General features: G+C 40.9%; 2 protein-coding genes across 3 annotated transcripts in view; one reads left to right on the top strand and one right to left on the bottom strand.

Moving 5' to 3' along the window:
* Window positions 1–3,272: 3,272 nt before the first annotated feature.
* AMIGO2 (adhesion molecule with Ig like domain 2) lies at window positions 3,273–6,548 on the bottom strand. Its single transcript, XM_070410363.1, has 2 exons — window positions 6,100–6,548; window positions 3,273–5,722 (listed from the first exon to the last, which is right to left on the bottom strand). Exon 2 carries the CDS (start codon window positions 5,657–5,659, stop codon window positions 4,094–4,096), a length of 1,566 nt encoding a protein of 521 aa, XP_070266464.1. The 5' UTR covers window positions 5,660–5,722; window positions 6,100–6,548; the 3' UTR covers window positions 3,273–4,093.
* PCED1B (PC-esterase domain containing 1B) overlaps window positions 5,425–22,922 on the top strand; it is a 140,190-nt gene continuing 122,692 nt past the window's right edge. For both annotated transcript variants that reach the window (XM_070410365.1, XM_070410364.1), the window contains exon 1: window positions 5,425–6,156. The gene's annotated coding sequence lies outside the window, so the exon portion shown is untranslated. The remainder of the gene's footprint in view (window positions 6,157–22,922) is intronic.

Raw genomic sequence — 22,922 nt, 5'->3', positions numbered from 1 at the left:
ATCTCAAAGTAATTATTCCATATTTCGTAATTTAGAAAATTATAAATCATAACTTATAGCCAACAATTTACCCAAGTTCATTTAGTGTCAGAAAATCAAACTTGTTTTCTCAACATATTAGAATTTTTTTTAGAGAGCACTAGGATTCTACTTTTTATTAATAAATCCACTAGCCAGTAATAATAATGTATTTTGACACAGCTCAAATTTTTTATGGTCTCATTTTAGGATGTATTTCATCAAAATAGGCAGAATCAAAATTACATGGATTTTTTTTTTTTTAAACATGATGGGCAGACCTTACCCCAGACTGCCTGAATCAAATCTCTGACTAGGGGATGTGTAGAGGACAACTACTAGAAACCCTGGCTGGTCTAACTTTCCCCTGTGATTCTATCATGAAGCCTGGTTTTAGGTCATTTAGTAAACAGATGACACCACAAGGTGACAGTAAGTAAGCGGCAGTCATGGCAGTGGAAAAACCACGAGGGTAGAGAATGTTTAGACTGTATCCTGATTTTTTTTTTTTTAATATGTTTTTGTTGACCTTAGAGAGAAAGGGTGAGGGAGAGATAGAAACATCAATCACTGCCTCCTGCACGCCCCCTACTGGGGATCTAGCCGGAAACCCTGGCATGTCCCCTGACCTGGAATGGAACCTGTGACCTCTTGGTGCCTGGGACGACACCCAACCAACTGAGCTACACTGGCCAGGGATAGGCTGCATCCTGTTTTAACAGTGCTTAGAAGGATGACCCAAGTCAGATGTCTTTATAGAATTTGGACTGACAGTGTGTCTTATCTCTCTTATTTTCCACGCCCATAAGTTTCACCTCCATCTCTTCTGATTAACATTTTAGAAAAATAAAAAGCCATTTCCTCCCCCCCCTCCCGCCCCAGGCAAATAATTCAAGCAATTAAAGCTAAAAATAAATATACTTAAATGTCTCCAGGCCAAATAGTGATTAATGCAGAAGTTAACTATAAGTAAGAAAATGTTTTAGGCCATTCTTTCAGATTATAAATCTTAAAAGTATATTTAAGAAATTTAACTCATGATTAATTATAAAGTATATTATCATAAACTAGTATCTTCTAATTATGTGAAAAAATACTCTAAACCTAGGAAAAATTCTTGTCTATGATCTTTGCTTAGTTTCTCCAAAAAATATCCACCTCTCACAACTGCAAAATAAAAAATACTAAGCAGTTTACACCCAGCCAGTGTGGCTCAGTGGTTGAGCATCAACCTATGAACCAAGAGGTCACAGGTTTGATTCCCGGTCAGGGCACATGCCAGGGTTGCGGGCTCAACCCCCACTAGGGGGGAGTAAAGGAGGCAGCCGATCAATGTTTCCCTCTCATCAAAGTTTCTATCTCTCTCTCTCCCTTCCTCTTTCTCTAAAAATCATTAAAAACATATTTTTTAAAAGATCCTATTAAAAAAAATACTAAGCAGCTTAAAAGAATAAACCAGATACATAAGCCAGATTACTATTTGGAATGAAAATTATACAGAAGTTTTCAGTGGGACAAATTTAAAAAGCACAAATTTGTTCTGTTCCTATATTTAAAATACATGTGATCAAGCTCCTGCCAAAAAAAGATACACCTAAAGAACTTGAAATTCCACATCATAACATTCACTTTTATGTTTTTCTACCACCATGTCTTCCTACTTTTATTCAGAATGCAGCTTTCTTTTCAGTATTCAGGATTTTTGGTTTTCTTTTGTATTGCTTATAAGCATGTTATTTTTAATCTGATGCCAGCCAGTCTTTTACCCAAGGCTTAAACAGGACCAGCCAAGATCAGGCCCTTAAACGCCGCGCCCCCCCCCACTCCCCCGCCACTCACCAGTGTCCATGTTCCCCTGCAAAACACAACAGGTATTTCTGAAGAGAAGGTTAGAGGGCTGGAGGACTTTAGAAATCCCATCCTGCAAAGGTTCAATTCAGAGATCCTCTCTGCAACCTCCCTGCAAGCAGGTGGGCCCTGCTCTTTGCACTCCCCAAGTCAGGGTCACCATGGCCCCTGGACACAGCCCTCCCCTACTGGAGGGCGTCAGTGGTTCAAGAATTTTCACTTGAGTCCAGACCAGCTGTGTGAAGCTGAACAAATCACAGCATCTCTGAGCCTGAGTTTTTCTAGGAAACTTCCTGGGGAAATTAAAAAACTTCTTTTTGAAAGGAGTGATTATTTTAAAGATCATAAAATAACAGAATTCTTCCTACTTGCTTACATGGCAGTAACTGGAATAAAACGTTGGCCTTTAACATCTTTGGGTCTGAAGGATCTTATCTACTGGGTGAGATCGGTGTTGGAAAGGCAGAGGCAATACTATTTTAACACCATGCCATAGAGAATGGGCTCTGCACCCTGTTCCTTAAGGTGCATACCCTAGCCATTTTCTCCTTAACCCCCTGCTGAACAATATCTGCCACTGGGAGCCTGGCTTGGCATTTTCTGGGCTGTCACCAAGTGCCCACCATTCTCTCAAAACCACCATTGCCAAAGTCAGTCTTTCCTCCTCATCTACTTCTCTGCAGCATTCGTCACTGTCGCCCAATTCCATCTTTGAAAAATTGTCTGTTCTTTGGCTCCTACTCCATGCCCAGTTAACAATGACCATTCTTTAACTCTCTTATCTTCACCAGGAAGAAGCTTACACCCAAGCTCTCCCAATTCACTGTGTGGCCTTAAGACAACCCACAACCCTCTCTGGGCCTCATCTGACCCCGAGAAAGGGAAGGAGGTAGACGGTGATCCAAACTGCCCTTTGAGCTCTGCAGTAATATGCTAGTCTATCCTAAGCTCATTCTTGTTCCCTATCGGTATGTGGTAGTTTCAGAGAGCCAGTGTAAGTCTGTGATGGAGCTAAGACCACCAGGAAATCAGAACTTCCAGTGTGGGAGGAACCTTAAACATCACCCAGGATGAAACTCTCATCTTACAGCTGAGGAAACGTAGGTCCAGAGTGGGCACTCTGTTACCTCATAGCAGTGTTGGAGAGAAGGAAGTCTGCTGGGCTCTCACATGTGGCAAAATCAGAGCTCACACGTCTTCCAAACCTCGTTGAAGTGCATAATACTATCAAAGTAACGTGACATAGAAGGTATAAATCGAGTCTTTTTTTCCCCTTTAAAAAGATAAATTCAATATTATAACCCCAAGACCTCTGGAGAGATATTTGCTATAGTGCGTGCTTTACACAAAGCAGAACAATCTGATCACATAAAACATCTTAGATTTATGTTTTTAAATAGCTAAATAAAACAGAACATCAAGTCACACAATACATATACTTACATTAATTCAAATGTCCAACGCACAGTACAGTAGGGTCTATATAATAGTTCATATAATTTAAGATTTACATACACACAAGCACATAAACAAATACTAATTGACTAGAACAAAAGTTTAAGAAGTTACCCAGACATTTTGGTATTGACACCTACATATTTATGGCAACAAATAATGACTTTAAACTTTCCATAAGATCTTTTGTACAGGGATAGGAAATTTACAGAATGGAAAGAAGACAAACAAATGTACCTTGATTGCACTATGTATCTAACATTATACGGGATGTGACAGTACCCAGTAAACTTTATCAGTGAAGTCTCTTTAGTCTGAAATGATGAATTTAGCTGAATTATCCCCAAATCTAACTTTTTGTGCTGTATAAGTAATAGCTGTTTGGTTCTTCCAAATGAAATAGGACACTAACATTTAAGATAACTCAACTTTGGTCCTAACTTAGTGAAGTCTCTTTTTAAAGTATGCAAATACAGTTTACTTTCTTTTCTATCAAGAATCCTGATTAAAAGGACAATGTCAGTCAAATCACCTGCAGGTCAGCTTTGACATGATCAGTGGTGCTAAGAACTAAACCTTGGAAACAACCCCATCTTTCCCTGGCTCATTGAGGAACCAAAGTGCCTTACCACGGTTCCTATCAACCATTTAAAAAGACCATTTGGTTGTATTTCAAAAACCAAAAATAATTTCAACCCTGCTGTTTATTTTGCACACACCAAGTTAAAGATGGAGAGATTAAATTCCTACATCATAAAACACAGGCACAATATTAAGTGGACGCCACAAAGGGTGTGTCTGAAAACACTGAATTGACCGAATCTGAGTCGGATTTCACCCTGGAGGACTTTAAGATGCCCTCAGCTGTGACAGTTTCACTGGGAAAGAACCTGACCTTCCCATTCTGCCCTGCTGCAGTGTCCTTCAGGGGTTCCAAAAACACCACTCTTTTACTGGCACCTGCCTTCCGTCCATCCGCTGGGACATCACCAGCCAGGCCAGGACCGAGAATAGATGAATGGGCATTGCTTTGGTTTAGTGCACTTTTTTGTCTCTTGGCTTTACACCTGCAGGGACACGGCGTCAGATAGAGGTACAAAAGGACCAAAACGATGCTGGCCACACAGGCTGCAAGAGTGGTGAAAGCTGTGTTAAACGCCTCATGGGCATGGGATCTGTTTATGGTGAGATTGCTCACGCTTATTGTGACATCCACAGTTTCATTCAGCAGGCGTTGCCTGTTCATCGCAATACAGGAATACACTCCGGCGTCCTCGAAACGAGGACTTTCGATGACCAGGGTTCCATTGTGAAACACATGAAAGTTTTCCATCTCCGTGTCCGGCTCTAGCAGGCTGTTATCTGGGCTCACCCATATGAAATCAGTATTGGAACTAGCAGTCTTGCTGTCACAGTGAACAATCAGCCTTTCCCCGACTTGAGCCTCATGAATAAAGCCAAGTGCACGGAAGGAGCCATTGATGATACTGTCGGAGCAATTCAAAAGGCCATCCTGGAGCAGAAGTACCTGGTGGGAGCGCCTAGAGTCAGACCACAGGCGACAGGTATAATCATTCTTAAAATCCATCACTGAGCTAAAGTGCCTACGATACCAAAAGGTCAGCAATGAGTAAAGGGAACAGTCACAGACGAATGGGTTTCCATGAAGGTGGATGCCTCTCAGCTGCTTTCCTGGCACTAAACTTATATGGTTGGTTGGCAGGACGGGGATCCGGTTATAAGAAACATCCAGAAACATCAGTTCTGCCAGCTTGAACCTTCCAACGTACAAATCCATGGGAAACTGCGTGAGGAAGTTTCCACTTAAGTAGAGTTTCTGCAGCTGGAAGAGCCCTCCAAACGCCGACGGATCCAGATAGGAAATGTGATTGTTGTAGAGCAGGAGCACTTCCAGAACCTTCAACTCCTGGAACACGGCGCTTTTCACGGCCCTCAGCTTATTGGAGGATAAGTCAAGACACTTCAGATTTGGAGTTGTGGAAAAACTGCCCATGGAGATGTTGGTGATGTTGTTATGACGAATAATTAGGGTGTTCAGCTTTCCAAAGGATACTGGAATCCACTCAGAATCCAGAAGCCCAATTCTGTTATAGCTCAGATCCAGTCTCTTAATCAATCTGAAAAGGTTCCCAGGCACCTTGGACAGGTTTTTGTTGGTGCAGCTCACGATGTCGGTGGCACAGATACAAGCGGTGGGGCACACCCCGGTGGCGCCCGGGCTCACGGTCACCGTGATCACCAGCAAACACAGCAGTTCCCTGCAGCAGGGTCTGACAACTCGAGGCGGGGTGGGTAGTGTGTGTAAACGCAAAGACATTCTGGTCGCCTCTCAGTCTCTTCCAGGCGTCTTGGAGGCCAGCTCGACCTCCCACCAGTGAATCTGGTAAGCAATATTTAAAGACGGGTTAAAAAAAAAAAAAAAAAAGCAAAGTTAACTCCCACCCATTAACCCGTAACAGCCGCACCTTGCTTTCTTTCTAGTAACTTTGGAAATGGAGGTTTTGTTTCACATGGGGGAGCCTGCATTGCCTTTTTACTGTTAAACGCAATTTTTCCTGGGTTACTCTTGTTTACAGACATGTACAGCCACAATCTACCAATACAACCATCTCGACATCAGAAATTCAATATTGTTTTAAGGTGCATCCTGTATTTTTGTTTTAAACTCCCTCCAATAGACTCAAAAATACACAAACGCAAGCTATAAACAATTAAACGGAAATACTTAGCGAGCCACCCGGACAGAACACAACTCACAGAGCGGAGGAGCCTCGCGGACTCGGGATAGGCTGCCCACGGTGGTGTCTTCTGAAGGTCTGTGCGCCTGTCTGTCTGTCTGTCACTCGCGCATCTTCCGAATTCCTTTCCCTCCGGCTCCCGGCGGGCGGCAGCCTCTCGCTGGCTCTCAACTTTGGGAGTTTTAAGGAGCCGCGGCGGCAGCAGCCACCCCGGGCGCAGGCACCGTCTCCGCCGGCTCCGGTGAGTTCTCTCGGGCTCTCTTCATGGCTCGGCTGAAGGGACCGTCTCGGTGCTCCGGCCGTCTGGTGCCCGCGCGCCGGCAGCCCGGCTCCCGGAGCCCGGTCCCAGGGGCGGGGGCGCGGGCAGCCGGAGAGACCCGGCCCCGCCTCTCCGCGCTCCGGAGGCTGCCGGACCCCGCGTTCCCGCGCGCGGCCGCCCGCGTTTTATCCCCGCGCGCTCGGGGTCGGGTGCGCGGCGGGGAGACGCGTCCCGCCCCTGCGCGCCCTCCCTCCGGCGGGAGCCAGCTCGCAGGCTGAGGGCGGGAGCCGGCTGGGCGCAAGGCGCGGGGCACGCGGCGCGGGAAGGGACGACAGCGCAGCCAATCGGAGCGGCCCCTCCGCCGCCTGCCTTCCTCCTCCGGCTCTTCCCGGCGCCGGAGAGCCAGGGGCGCGCGGGCGGGGCGGGGGTCCCCGGGTCAGGACGCGCTCACCCACTCCCGCCAATTGCGTCCGTTTGTCCGCTCCAGAACCGGCGGGTGTTGGGGTGTTGGGAGATTAGGGGGACGTGCCCAGTCCGAGAGGGAAAGGTCGCTCCCTTGAAGACCCCACTTAGTCGCGGCCGCTCAGGTCCCCTGAGCCCCCTGACCTCTTGGGTCTTGGGGAAGGGCCAAGCGGGCTTCCAGGGCGCTAAAGGCGGCTGGGTTTAAAGGTTTGCAAAATAAACACTGAAGCAGCCTTCCGTCTCCGCCCACGTTTGGGGAGCTGGGGGGGAAGAGGGGTAGGGAAACCGGGCATGTTCCCTTTGGAACTGGGAAGGCTCCGCGGGGACAAGACGAGCCGCCCTGGAAAAGTTCTATCCCTTTCCCAACTCGGGAAGTAGCAGCAGGGATGGTGCCCAGTGCGCGAAGGAGGAGCGCTGGGAAAAAGGCTGGGAGCCGACCTTCCGGCTGGAATGCAGAGATAAGGGAATTAAGCTTTAAAATGTATCCGGCTCGCTCCGGCCAGGGACTGATCCAGAAGTGGCGGCTCGGAGATTCTTCATGCCTTCCGGACACGCAGGGGGACAGGGGTGCCCGCTCAGGCTTGTTTTGGTCCAGCAGGCAAGGAAAGGTGCAAGCCCGGGTAGACAGACAGACAGACAGACAAACCGGGGTGGGGTGGACAAATATGAGATGGAGGGCGTGGGGCTGATGAGCTTTTAGATTAAAAATCCATTTTTGTTTAATTCCAAGATCAGTTTTAACGATGGGATTCGACTAAGCCAAGTGGCCCGTTTGTCTATTTTATCCCGATTAAAAAATAAATAAATTACTGCCCAGACAAGAGATACCAAAGCAGAAGACTGAAAAGAGGAGCAATTGAGAAAACAATTGGGGGCAGGGCACGTAACTTGTAATATTATTAAAAAATGAAAATGATGACAAGGACAACCAGCCCTCCCTCTCCTCCCCACACGTTTGAGCAACCTCAGTTTATTGAGAGTCCCTGTGTTGTCCATGAATAGATTCACGTGGTAGCACAGATCTCCAGTGCCATATTTTAAAGAGAATTGTGTGCATTGTGAATTGAGCCTGTTGGTGTAATGAATCTGGAAAAGCACTAGTAAATCAAGATTTTTTAAATGAGAGCAGCTTGATTCAGATGAGTTTCAGTTTCTTGAAAAGTTGAATTTTGCCTTAAAAAGATTACAGCCTGCAATGTTTCAAGAAAGCATGCCTCACTGGGAGCTCCCAGGGGAGAGGCAGAGGTTGAGGTTTTCCTAAAGCCAGGCAACATTTCCTGGGATTCTCAGGAAACTTGATCCCCAAGCCTTCATTTTTACGGTGAGAATGGTTAACACAGAGAAGTAGACTTAAAGTTACTCAGAGGAATCATTTATTAAGTGTCTAATAAATAACCAGGTTTTTGCAGTGTTTTACTTAGTAACATCATCCTATTCAAAGGAAACCATGAAGGTGGAAGAAAGACCTGTATTTAATGCAAAAATCACCTAAAAAGACTGACTTTCAAAATGGAAACAGAAGGTTCTGTTATAGCTGCAGGCACATTACAGAAACAGAATGCAAAGATACACAGTATAAATAAACTAAATGCACTCAAAATTACAGACACGTTTCTTTCTCTATTTGAACACCTGATTTGGGGGGTTCTGCACATTTGTCAAGGGGAAAGGAGTTCTGGAAAGAACAGAAAGCTAAGAGTTGACCTTAATAATAGTATAAGGTCTGGCCTTATGTTGTGGAGGATACCTTTTTATCTTTCTAGCATCCCTTCACCTTCTCCTACCTGGTCCACTCTTTCAACTAGAAGGTAAATTCCACAAGGGCAGAAATTTTGCTTTAGTCACTGCTCTTTTCTTAGCTCCTAGAATCCTGCTTGGCATTCACATTTTTTAATGAATGAACTCATAACTTATTCAAAGCTTTCCCCCACCTGCGTCTGCTGGTTGCCATCCTGCTCTCTGTACATCAAAAGCTTGTGTGAAGAGGGATGGGGAAGAGAAGGAAAGAGGAGCCCTATAAACACTATTTAAGTCCTGGATCCAGTCGTGCCTAAGGAAGCATGTTATACTTCCTTTTAAATTACATTCTCTATTCATTCCCCTTTTTGGGGGTTAAGTTCATTTGGGTGTGTTTGTGTCACTTGTGCTGAAAGAGTACTAGTATATAATGATGGTAATAGTAGATGTGTATTGGGCCATAATAATGTGCCAAAGACTGGGCTCTGTTTCACATGCATTATTTCATTTATAGCTCACCACAGCCTATAACATTGTATAATCCTATAGCCCAGATGGTAACTGTGTTCCAAATTATTTGAAAATGGAATGAGACTAATTTAGCTTGAGGGTCCATGTGATGGATTTCGATGACATAGAAGAAAGACATTTTTGATAGGGAGGTCCCAGCCTGGAATGGATTGCCAAGACTGATGGTTGAGTTGCCTTCTCAAGAGTTTAATAGGACAGATAGGTATGGCCACATGGCCCAATCTGTTGGTATTTTTGACCATGCAATAAGGACTCAACAGATAGTAGAAAGTGGATTGACATTTGACATGATTATGAATCTAGTGTGTTGAGGTGGCTGTGGTCATGGGAGTGTCTGGCTGGGTTTGGAAGTAACTCCTACCTGGGAGTAGGGATTTGAGTAGATGAAGTCTCTGGTGTTCTTCTGGCCCTATAATTTCCAGAATTTCTCAAGTTGCAGTAATTAAGTTAGAGATATGAAACAAATTGTTACAGCACTAGCTTAACAATTCTAGTTATTCTGAGTTGTTTTTTACTAATAATGAACACTTTAATAGCACTTTCTACCCTGTGAGGGGCTTTCATATGCCATATCTCACTTGACTATAGTATGCATCCTCTACTGAGGTGTGGTTGGCACAACAGCAGATGTCTAATGTTGTCTCTTTTTTAACCTGGGGGCACATTGGTGTTCTTCAGAGACAGCGCTCACTGGGCTCTCTAGCTCTGCAGGAGACAACTGTTATACACGGAGCTCTCTGTTGAGGTGTCCCCACCCTGGGATGGCACTCTTGGTAGGGTTTTTACAATGTGACAGGAGTCTTGGCCCATAGGAGACACATCTTTGCCTATTCTGTTCCTGCAACAGCCTGCTCCAGTTGATTTATTACGATTTATGGTAGAACCATCTCTCACCCAGGGTTTCTCACTGTATGGAGATCTGAGCTCCAGCCCCTATGCTGTTTGAACTCCAAGAAGCATATGGCAACTTGTGGCTTCATTCTCTGGAAGCTTCCTACACGAGAAATGGAGGATCTGGGGTGGGAGGGGTGGTAGGAGGGCATTCTTAGGGGAGGCGTGCAAGACCCACATGTCCTCCCCAAGGACTTCATTGATAGGTTCTTAAAAAAAAAAAAGTAGTTGAGATAAAATTCACCATTTGATCATTTTAAGGTATATAATTCAGAAATTTTAATATACTAGTACTCACATTGCGCATCACCACTATCTACTTCCAGAATAATTTCATCACCCCAAGAGAAGCCCTGTACTCATTAAACAGTCACTCCCATTCCCCACCTCTTCTCAGCCCCCGGCAACCACTAACCTACTTTCTGTCACTATGGATTCGCCTATTCTGGATATTTCATATAAGTGGGATCATACAATATGTGGCCTTTGTGTCTGGCTTCTTTCACTTAACATGATGTTTTCACGGTTTTGATTGTGTTCTTTGGCTGAAGGTTGTAGAAGCAGTTGGGATCATTCCTTTGAAAGTCCTGCATAGTTGGTTTAGCTACACTTGAGCTTAGAATGTGGCGCATCTGCCCCTATTGTTGTCAGTCTTGGCCCAAAGTCCCTTTTACCCAGAGTCTTCAATTATAAGAGTATTAAACCCCTATGTGACTACAGAAACTTAGCAGTTTTATGAGCTGAGGGGATCTAAGTTTTAGTCTTGGGCAAAAATGCTTTATCTCTTCACAAACCCCAAGAAATAATGAAAGATATAACAATTAATGATTTCTTGAGTTCCTTTCAACTTCAAAAAAATTAATTTGGTTTTCTGATAACAATGTATCTGCTTTTGCCCAGGCTCCAGGAACACAAAGTGTTAGAACACAGATAGTAGCAGTTAGAGCAGGTCTAGGTGTAGTCCCTCATCTGGGTCAGTTATTGCTGCACTGGGCATACTTGCTCCTCCCTCTTCTCCCCAGTGAATGGTGTCAGTCCCACTGCTGCTCCAGGAAAAGTAACTTAGGGCAAGTTCTCCATAATTGAGATGTCACTTTAATCTATTAAATATTTTATTATAATGGGGTAGCACACATTCATTGCAGCATTATTTCTAACAGAAAAATAGTAATAATAATAATGGCCCAGCCAATGTGGCTCAGTGGTTGAGTGTTGACCTATGAATCAGAAGGTCACGGTTCCATTCCCGGTCAGGACACATGCCCAGGTTGTGGGCTCTATCCCCAGTGTTGGGGTTCAGGAGGCAAGCCGATCAGTGATGTTCTCTCATCATTGATATTTCTCTCACTCTCTCACTCTCCCTTCCTCTTTGACACCAATAAAAAATATTTTAAAAAAAAAGAAAAAAGAATAGGGTATACCCTTAAGTGCAACAGGGATTTAGGTGAATAAATTCGTGTATATCCATCTGGTGTCATACTATATTGTCATTAAAAATAATGTGTGTCAGAGAAATATCTGGTGACATAAGTAAAAGTTACAAAAAGGTACTATTTCAATTGTTGTAAATATATGTATATGCATATGCATAGAATATCATCTGAAAGAGTACATATACCTATGTCCTAACAGTGGTTTGAAATTTTTTCTTCTCTTTCCTTCTCTGTATTTGTATTTTCTACAATACTTTTATGATAAGAAAAAGCACAATGAGAACTTATGACTGTTTAAAGTTACCTATGACTGTCATGTGCATCAATGTTCCTACTTAATATTCAGGGATTGTAGTTTCAGAGAGCAAAACCCTCTTATGACTTCTCAGGCAGAAAGTGACCCCGATTTCCCCTGACTTGAGGTACAGTGATTGCTGTTCCCTCTTAGCAATACAGTCATTTATCTGACAACTGTTTACTATGTGCTAGGCAGTATTCTTCAGTCTGAGAATCATAGCAACACATAATGCCCTGAAATGCTACACTGGCCACACACGTCTTACTAGGATGAGGCAGGTATAGTCACTGACATATTTTTTGTTGGCCAGTTGTCCACATTCCCAGGCTTGGGATTCAACATCCTTGGTTGGGATCACCTCCAGCAACTGTGAATTGTCTCCCACAACACTTTCTTAAACTCGCCTTGTGAAGGTGGCATGGTCCCCTGCCCCACACCACCATTTTTAGTATTTATTTATTTTTTTAAATTTTTAAAATACATTTGTATTGATTTCAGAGAGAAAGGGAAAGTGAGAGAAAGATAGAAACATCAATGATGAGAAAGAATCTTTGATTGGCTGCCTCCTGCAGGCCCCACACTGGGCCTGTACCCTTACCAGGAATCAAACCGTAACCTCCTGGTTCACAGGTCAACGTTTAACCACTGACCACGCCGGCCTGGCACCACCCTTTGTTTTTCAATGAGAAATAAAAATAACAACCGAAGGCCTTTTTTCCTAATCCTAAAAATCCTATGTGTTCACTGTAGAAAAATTGGAAGATACAGAAAAAAATATAAAGAACCAGAGAAGGCCATTCATCTTACTGGAAAATTATGTTTGTGCTCAAAGAATAAATCCATTGCAGTGAGGAACCTGAGAAGTTTGGAAAAGGAAGATTTTCTCTCTGTCATTATTATGTAATGAGAGAAATAAGCTGACCTTTTTTTAATACTCTGAAATTCTCAGCAGAGGAAAATTTGCTTTATAAAATTCACTGTGTCAAAGCTATGCATCTGGCATTATAGTTATTTCTTGCGATTTTGGTTAGAAATAGTAGGTGCTCTAATTTTCAGTTTGCTCATAATTAGCCTGAAGGGATCATCTAATTGAATTCCTAAATGCTATTATATCTCTCAACACTGAGGCTAATTTTATCTCTCTGATAAATACAGATAATATTTAACACACCGGGCTTAGAGAACTATATGCAGCAGTTGACTCCTATTCTGTGTCCTTTAAAAAAATATGCTTTTCAGCCCTGGCTGGTATGGCTCAGTAGTTGGAGCATCATCCTATGCACCAAAGTCGAGGGTTTGATTCCCGGTCAGGGCACATACCTAGATTTCGAGTTCGATCCCAGTCAAGCTGAGTACAGGAGGCAACCAATCAATGTATCTTTCTCACATCAATATTTCTCTCACTTGCTCTCTCTCCCGCCCTGAAAAAAAAAAATCAATAACAAAATGCTTTCCTGTAGCAGTAATTAATTTATCATACCTTTTAAAAGTAACATCTGATTATTCAAAGAAATATCTGATTTGAAACCATCATTAATTACTAGCCAACATTAACACAAAATAAAATAAAATTGAGAAAGAAAATAATAAACTCTCTCTCTTATATGCCAGCACTATTGCAAATACGTATTCAATTATTCTCAGCAAATACAAGGCCCTCTGTCGTAGATGTTCCATGAGTAATTGGCGGGAACTCTGACCTTTCTTTCAGTTTGTTACAGTGCAAAGAAACATCACATTCATGTAGAGGAAGGCAGAAGGGCCTCTGGAAAGATGCAAGGAAGTGGACTTGGTAGTAATAAGACCCAACATTTATTGCATTCTCACTGTGTACCAGGCTTCTCATTTAATTCTTACAAGGGCTCAAAGAGATGGCCATTAACATCCCCATTTTCTAATGAGGGCAATGGGGCTTGTTTGATTTCTATAACTCGCCCAAGGTGGGTGGTAGAACCAGGCCTCTCACCCAAGTCTGCTTCACTCTGATCTCCTGCTGAACGATAGCTCCAATGCTTCCCATTAGGGAGCAGAAGGGTCGGCCATAATTTCAATTCCATTCAGCAAATATTATTAGTCCTGGCCATTCGCCCAGAGCCATGATAGGGCTGCTTTCCTCTAGGAATTTGTAGTCGTATTTGAAATAATTATAGGACATAAGACAGTGTATAATTCAATTCCAAATTGGATAGAACCAAAATATTTGCAACAGAAAAAAATAATATTTGTAACAGAAAATATGTACTTTGGGTATTCAAAAATTCCAGTACAAGCAGAATTTTAGATCTTACTCATTTCTTGTTGACTCAACAAAGTGAATTGTATGCAAATGAAAATATAACCTGGGAGAAACCATTTGAATGGTTAGGGATGAAAATAAACCTCAGATTTAAGTAATGATAATATGAACCCTATGGCTCATTTTATCTACGGCATTCACAATGAAGAACTCGAAGGAAAGAAAGTATTTTTCCCCCGGCACATACACAGGGCCTAAAACATCCTCTAATTATATGGCAAATGGCAATGCATTAAAAAAAAATAGAGCATTGAAATAAAGAATCAAATCTTTGGGTTCTGGTGCCAGACCTTTCGTTTCTTAACTGTATGTATGATTTGGGGTAAGTGACCTGGTCTTTGAGATTATCAGCTTCCTCATTCATCAAATGGAAATGCAGTACCAATATATGCACTGTTTGATTTCACAGTGATAACTGAGGCGACACATGTGAAAAGTGCTTTGGGAAGGATAAAGCTGTAAAAGAGTTTTACAGTGAATCCCCATCACGTGTTATTCATCTTTATTGCCCTGTGCCTTGGACCTGACCTGACACAGCACAGGTGTTTAACAAATGTTTGTTGAACTTCATGGAACTGAAGCTCGGCTTATGTACAAAATAAACAGAGCCGGAGAAGTGTCTCCACAGTGATGTTTGTACTAATTATGTGGCTCTCCCGAGCCCGGCCGTACCAGAGTACAGCAGGCCCTCCGTCCTCATTTGGAGGACCTCCTGTTGGCTCGGCCCTGGCTTGCTCTCCAAGGTGCTCTCTCAGCTGCCGCCGGCTGGAGTGAGACACCGGTCTGCACGCCTGGGCTTCTCAGAGCCTCTCCTTCAAGCTGGCATGTTGTGGGGAACATCCTGAGTGGAGACCTTTCGTTAGGAGTGATGATTGGCAATCTCAGTACTGCAGAGTCCCCAGAGGGGTTTTGAACTGCAGGGAAAGGCAAAATAAATAAAATAATAATTGCTCTCTCCAGAGAACAGCTTTGACGTGCTGCTGCTTGCCTCGCGTTGTGATAAAAATGCCTGGTAGGGAACCAAGGACGGTTTCCTTGGAAGCTGGCGTACAGAAGAGGTCAGGTACAAATCTAAACAAGTTGCTAGCGGATGAGTCTGCTCTTCGAGCGGGGTGATGGGAAGAAAATGTGCTGTTGTGGCAGCTGTCCACATTTACCTCAAAGTAGAATTTTTCATTGACTCGATTATACGTATGAAAACCATTGGACATCTACATTCCTCTTTTCTAAGTTCCCTTTGCTGGGAAGGCACTGAGAATCTTAGTTATATTTTCACAAGCAGAATATGCATTGACCCAGTGAGTATCCAATGTGCTTGTTGGTTTGCTTGTTTGTAGGGTATGTCCGGGATGAAACTGAGTGGTGGGCTCTCCAGACAGGGTCACCTTGATAACATCCGCATAGCCCAGCGTGGCAGGCCCCAAAACTTGATATTTTGGGTGTCCCAGAGTCATCCTGATGCATGTGGAATGATTTATAATATAAACCAAAAGAAAACCTATTTATCAATTTAAGGCAAAGATAAAGTGGATCAGGACTTGATATCAACCTAATCATATTCTCTGCTTATCAGAAAGCTTTGGGAAGTCAAGTTTATAATGATAAATGTTTGGTGAGTGGGAAATACTGGGGAGAGTACGGTTCGTTTGATTAGTTTAATGTTTAGTGGCATCAAGCTACTATCGCATGACAAATCCATTGCCACAAACGAGGTTTGTCTGCCAACCAGACCACATATTCAGGTTGGTTGAATATGGCACAGTCATTCCTGGGCAGAAGGTGCCAAGCAGTTATTCAATGAAATCTTAAGTTTGTAAGAAATATAGAAGCATCATGATTCTGCCCCAATCAGAAAATTACTCTTTCTATTCAAGACACTCTCTTCCCTCGTCCTTCTTCAGTACCATAGCAGAAAATGCAAAGGAAAAACAACATCGTACATAAAGTAGAATGGTGATTGTGCAGGAGAGAGGCCAATGCATAGAGAACACAGAACTCTTATTAGAAAGAGATACCAGAAAGCTGCAAAGCCACCTCAAGAGAAAAGCCAGTCCTGAGAAGCAGGCATTTTGTAGAACCTCAATAAAGCATAATGATAAAGATGCATATTGAAAGTAAACTGGATAATTTCATAAGCAGAAATGGAGTTCTGTCCAACCATTCTAATTTAAGAAAATTCCACCAAAGACAGTCATGAGACAAAAATGATGTAACATGCACAGAAGAGGATTAGCACAGTTCGTACACTGGGTATTTCCCACTCATCATTTGGGCAATGTCACCCAAATAAGGACCAGAACATTTGCCAGCACTTCAGAGGTGCCACAGATAAGGGGGGCTACTGTAATAAGCTGGGACGGTTTTTATGCTTATTGGCCATTTATAGATCCTCTTTTATGAATCTGTTGCTCATTTTGCTGTTGAGCTGTCTTTTTTTTTCTTATTGATTTGTAAGACTTCTTTATTCTGAATTTGTTTTTCATCATATATATTATGTGTGCATAAATATATATCACTTAGTAAATTATATAATGTCTAGTCACTGACAATAATGGATGATAATGATAACCTTAAAATAATATAACATTGTATGTCAACTGTAATTGAAAAATAAAAAATAATTTAAAGTAAATATAATATTTTATCCCACCCTGTGATTTGCCTTTTTACTCACTTTTGGTGAACAAAAGTTCTTAGTTTTAATACAGTCAAGTTTATCACTTTTTTCTTTTATTTTTGTTGTTGTTGTTGTTCCTTTCTTTCTTTCTTTCTTTCTTTCTTTCTTTCTTTCTTTCTTTCTTTCTTTCTTTCTTTCTTTCTTTTTTTTGATGGTATAGCAAAGGTGGAAATTTATTGAAGAAAAAGTACAGATTCCCACGTGGGAAAGGGGAAAGAAACTCACAGCACAGACTCCCACGTGGGGAGGGGGAAAGAGTCCCCTGTTATTTCCTATTTTTAAAAAGTATTGCCTACTCCAAGATCATGCAGATGTTTTCCTGTAAACGCTTTATTGTTTTACTTGTTAATTTGTATCTCCAATCCATTTTGCTCTGGTCTGAATGTTTGTGTCTCCCCTCACCCCCATTCACATATTGAAATACTTACCCCTAAGGTGATAGTATTAGGAGATGGAACATTTGAGAAAGACTTTGTCCCCTTCTACTATGTGAGGACTCAGCAGGAAGCAGTCCCTCAACAGACACCAACGTTTATGGTATTTTTGTTATAGCAGCCTGAATGGACTAAGACACATTTGGAATTGATTCTTGTGTGTGATGTGAGGTAGATGTCATATGGATATCCAATTTGTTCCACATGGATATCCAGTTGACCCAATACCATTGATTGAAAAGACCACCCTTTTCCTTCCTGCATTGTGTGGTCACTTTTGTCATAAATCATGTGCTTATATATGTGTGGGTCTATTCATGGCACGTTATCTGTTCTTGCACCAGCACCACAGTTTTTATTATCAGCCTTATAGTAATAGCTCCTGATATCTCATGTGTTAGGTCTTCCATATGTGTTCCTCTTCAAGAATACCCTTGCTATTCTTGGCCTTTTGCATTTTCATATGAATTTTAGAATTGTCTGTAAATTTTTGGTTAAAAAATAATAAAACCCACAACTTGGATTTTGATTGAGAGTGCATAGAAGTATGTGTTAAATTTTTTTTTCTGCAAAAGGCTTTATTGTTTCCATTTGGTCCAAAGCATGGGAGAGGGCTCCAGGGTGGTTAAAAGGATGCTAGTGGTTTTAGGGAGAGGCTCAGGCAAAATCCAGACAACAGGGGATGCAGAGGGGCCCCTTAAAGGCCTCTGGGCTCCAAAGGCTAGTCATTTCAAAAAGATACTTGCCTTGCCCAGCCCAGCCTAGGGGCTGGCCAGCCTGCAGGGGTGAGTCAGGTGTCACCCATCTTCTTGAGACTCATGCCCTCCAGAGCCACATGGTCACGGTCGAAATACTAGTAGAAGGCCAGACAGAGGTAGGTGTGGGTGGCCCGCAGATGCAGGTTGGCCAGGCGGCAGCCTCCACCTCGGTAAAATAATTCTGACACTGGAGAGTGGTCGGAGGCTAGATGAAAGGGCAACCATTGTCCCTAGGTCTGTTCTGGCTAAACACTGTTGACGCAAGAGACAGAATGGGGACTGCCGAGGGCACTGTGACAGAAGTGTGTCTTAATTTGAACAGAACTTACATCCTTACAATATTGAGTCATCTGATCCATAATAATATTGTGTACTTTCATTTATTTGGTTCTTTTTCATTTTTTCCCTCAATGATATTTTGTAATTTTTGGTGGATCTCGCAAAAGTTTAATTAGACTTATTTCTAGGTGTGTGAGTTTGTGGGTGCTATTAAACATGTTTTATTTTCCATTTGTTTATTGCCAGTATATCCAAATATAGTCAATGCAGGTTGCTATAGCAAAATACCATAAACTGGGTGGCTTATAAACAACAGAAATTTGTATCTCACAGCTCTGGAGTCTGGGAAATCCAAGATCAGGGTTTGGCAGATTTGGTATCTGATGAGTACCCCTTCTTCGTTCACAGACAGAGGCTTTGTAAGAGCAGTAGTCCCATTCATGAGAGCTCCACCCTCAAGAACTAATCATCACCCACATGCTGCCTTTCCTGATACCATCACATTGGGGGGTTGGATTCCAAAATATGAATTTTGGATGGCATATAAACATTCAATCTATGCAAATAATTTTAGCATATAAACTTTATATCCAGTGTCCTTCCTATATTCTCTTATTAGTTCTACAAATTTGCTTATAGATGCTTTGGAAATTTTCAATGTTCACAATCTTATTGTCTAGAAATGATAGTGGTTGTTTTTTTCTTTCTTTTCAGTCTCTATGACCTTTATTTCTTTCTCTTGCCTTTTGCACTGGCTAGAACTCCAGTTACAGTGTTGAATAGAAGTGGTTGCAGGGTCTATTCTTGACTCAGTCCCAATATGATGTGGACATTTTCAATATTCTACCATTGAAGATGATGTTTGCTGTGGGTATTTTGTAGATATTCTTTATCACATTCAGGAAGTTCTATTCTTAGTTGGTTAAAAGTTTTCATCACAAATGAATGTTGAATTAATGGAATACTTTTCTGCATTTAAGATCCTCATGTGGTTTTACTCTTTCTGTGAATGGGATAAACAGAGTTTATGATTTTTGAATGTTAAACCACACTTGCACACCTATATTAAACTGCACTCAGTGTACTGTATCACTAGATTTGATTGCCCAAATATTTTGTTAATAACTTTTTAATAAGGTTTATGAGAAAGGTGGGTTTTCTATTTTCTTGCTTGTCAGATTTTTAAAATCAAGTTTATGCTGCTTTTATTTTTTGAAATGTCTGGAAAGCTCTGCTTTTTGAAGAATTATACAAGACAGGTGATATTTTTCCTTCAATCTTTGAAAGAATTCACTGTTAAGTTCAGTGGGCCTGGGGTTTTCTTTGGGGACAGATTTTTAAATAATATGTTCAAATTTTTAATACAGACAGACTTATTAATATTTTCTTTCTTCTTCTGTCAGCTTTGGTAAGTTGTGTTTTTCAAAGAATTTGTTTATTTCATTCAAATTTCAAATTTATCTATAGAACATTATTTTTAGGATACTTTAATTGTACAATCTATGGTGATATTATCTCTTCCATTGCTTTTGTTGCAAATATGTGTTTTTTCTACTTTTTATCAGACTCTTTAGGGTTTTATCAATTATGTTAATCTTTTCAAAGACACAACTTTTGGACTTACTGATTTATTTCTTTAGATTTGATTGCTGCTCTTTTTCTACCTTCTTGAGATCAACACTTAATTACTGATTTTTTGAAACTTTTTTCTTTTCAAATAAATGCATTTAAGACTATATATTTCAAAAAAGGGGACTATATATTTCCTTCCAAGCATTATTTTAGTTTTTCCTCATAAGCTTTGAAATGTATTTTTTAATTATTCAGTTTAAAATATGTTCTATTTTTTGTTGTTTTTTTCTTTATCCCATGGATTATTTAAATTTTATTGTTTAATTTTTAGGCATTGGGTTTTCTTTCTATTTTTGTTATTGATCTCTAGCTTAATTCCAGGTTGGTCAGAGAAGACATTCTGAAAGATTTCAGTATTTTGAAATTGTTGAGACTTTCTGTATTACAATATATTGATTTTAATAAATGTGCACAAAATGAATGTGAGTTGGTCATTAGCAGGTGCTATTTTATAAGCATGGAAATTAGATTAGATCTGTTAATTGTACTTTTAATATCTTCTATATCTTTACTGATTAATTTTTAATTTTTGACTTGTTCTACCAGCTATTGAGAAAGATATGCTAATGACTCCCATTGTGATTGCTGTTTTGTACGGTTTTTCTTTTTGTTCTGTCCATTTTTTTTTTAGTGTATTCTGAAGCAATGCTATTGGGTACACATAGATTTAGGATTATAATATCTTCTTATTGGATTATCCCATTTATAATTATGAACTTTGTCTTTTTATCTCTAATAAAATGTTTGCCTTAAAGTTCACATTGCCTGATATTGGTAGAGTTGCACAAACTTTTTACCTGGCATGTTTACTAGTATCTTCCTTTTTATTTACATTAAACATTTCTTTATCATTATAGTTAAAGTATATAGTTGTGTTTGTTTTAATCTAGTCTGACAATCATAGTCTTTTACTTCAAATTTAGTTCACTATGTAATTACTTAATTGAGTTCTAGCTACCATCTTATTTTTTATTTTCTATTAGGCTCTTTTCTTTTATATTCCTTTTTCCTATGTTCCTTTTCCTCCTTTTTGCCTCTTTTAGATTATTAAGAATTTTTATTATGTAATGTTTTTATTTAATAACTTGAAAATTATATATTAGTTTCTTATTCTGATAGTAGTTATCCTAGAGATTACAACACATATCCTTGATTTATTACAGAATTGTACAAATTATTATTTTTACCACTCCTCTTATATTCTTAGACCCTTAAACCTTTTATGCTGTCTAACTCTCATGATTTTTGTGTTCTTTTGCTTTGCATTTTAGTCCTACGTAGCTTTTCTACTACAAATGACATTATAATTATTGTTTTTTACAATCAGTAATGATTTGTAAATGCCCATATATTTATCCTTTCCAATGTTTGTTTGTTTTTCTTCTTGTATTTTCTTAGGAAATAAACTTGCAATACAGCCACTATGTAAGTTATGTGCACTAGTTAAAATATATCTGAGATGAAATTTTGATTAAATAATCACCAAAAATAGATTGTAAGTTTGTGTAAAACAACTTCAGTATTGAGGTCAGGCAATAATACTGATTTTTCAATAAAGCATTGATTTTATTCAGTCAAATTCAGACACTTCCCATATGGTATTTGTAGTTTTCAAAGAGCATTAACATTCAGCCTTCAGTTGATCCCAATAATAACTTGATGGATAAGCCAAAAAGACAGCAAAGTAGGGATAATGGGAGGAAAGAGATTTGTCCACATTTATACAGCTTATGTTGAAATTAAGTCCCTCATGCCTAGCTCAGTCCTCTGACTATATGTATCAACTAAAAATACCTAAGATAACTTGTGTTTATAAAGATAAAGGTGCCTATAAAAAATGCATCCCTCAAAACACACAGTTTAATTCCAACTCCTTAAATCAGGGGTCCTCAAACTTTTTAAACAGGGGGCCAGTTCACTGTCCCTCAGACCATTGGAGGGCCGGACTATAGTTTAAAAAAAAAAACTATGAACAAATTCCTATGCACACTGCACATATCTTATTTTGAAGTAAAAAAACAAAACTTCAAAAAAAAAAAAAGGCTCTCCTAACTTCAAAAAAAAATAAATCCTAACTTGTTCTTACCTCGGTCCTCAGGCAGCAGCAGGCTCTGCACAGGCAAGCTCGTGACTTGTCAGATCACACCCGAGACTGAGAGGAGGAGTCGAGAGACAGAGAGAAGGAGGGGAGTCGGAGAGTGCGGCGCACATTTCACACATGCTCACTGCGGCCCGGGACGAGTCAGCTGCTAAGCAACAGGCAGCGGCGGCAAAAACACCCAGCGGGCGGATAAGTGTTTTCGGCGGGCCACATGTGGCCCGCGGGCCGTAGTTTGAGGACCCCTGCCTTAAATGACCATCATCTTCCTGCTTCTTATCACTCCTCATCACTAGATTTTTATTTTATTTTTTTATATATTTTCTTTTTTATTTTTATTTTTTATATATTTCAGAGAGGAAGGGAGAGGGAGGGAGGAAGGAAGAGAGAGAGAGAGAGAGAGAGAGAGATCAATGATGAGAGAAAATCATTGATGGGCCGTCTCTTGCACGCCCCACACTGGGGCTCGAGCCCACAACCCGGACATATGCCCTAACTGGGATCGAACGCTGACCGAATGGTGACCTCCTGGTTCATAGGTTGATGCTCAACCACTTAGCCACACTGGATGACCTATCAGATTTTTAAAAATCAAAACATACATAAACATCAGCCTGTAGCAAACACAGTGAGTTTCCAGTCATTAGGAAACTCACATTAAAGTCAAGGCTGATAATACACTGTTTATTTTAGTCTTTCTGCTTAGTTTTCCTTTCCAGGCACTGGACTGAACTTAGTTTTCAAAGCCAGAAATGATGATTGTTTATATATCTAAATTTATTAATACTCTGCTCATAGAAATTTTTAGGTACAATTGATTCCGAGATTATTTTGGGAATTTTTCACTGGTGAAATCTAGACTATATTCAGGGGAAAGCCAACAAACACATTCCGCAAAGAGCCATCCTATATAATAAAGAGGGAATATGCTAATTGATCCTATTGGTGTCTGAGTCATGACCAGTCAAAGGTGCATGCACACAGGAGCTGGGGGGCGGAGGCGGGGGCGGGGACTTGCACCACCAGGACATGAGGCTGCTGCAGGGGGCGACCCCCC

Source organism: Myotis yumanensis, unplaced genomic scaffold (assembly GCF_028538775.1).
Source record: "Myotis yumanensis isolate MYYU_CA2020_CCGP unplaced genomic scaffold, mMyoYum1.0.hap1 SCAF_3, whole genome shotgun sequence".
In the NCBI taxonomy this organism is placed as follows: domain Eukaryota; kingdom Metazoa; phylum Chordata; class Mammalia; order Chiroptera; family Vespertilionidae; genus Myotis; species Myotis yumanensis.
Note: the sequence above shows the minus strand (reverse complement) of the source record. Positions and strands in the feature narration are given on the sequence as shown.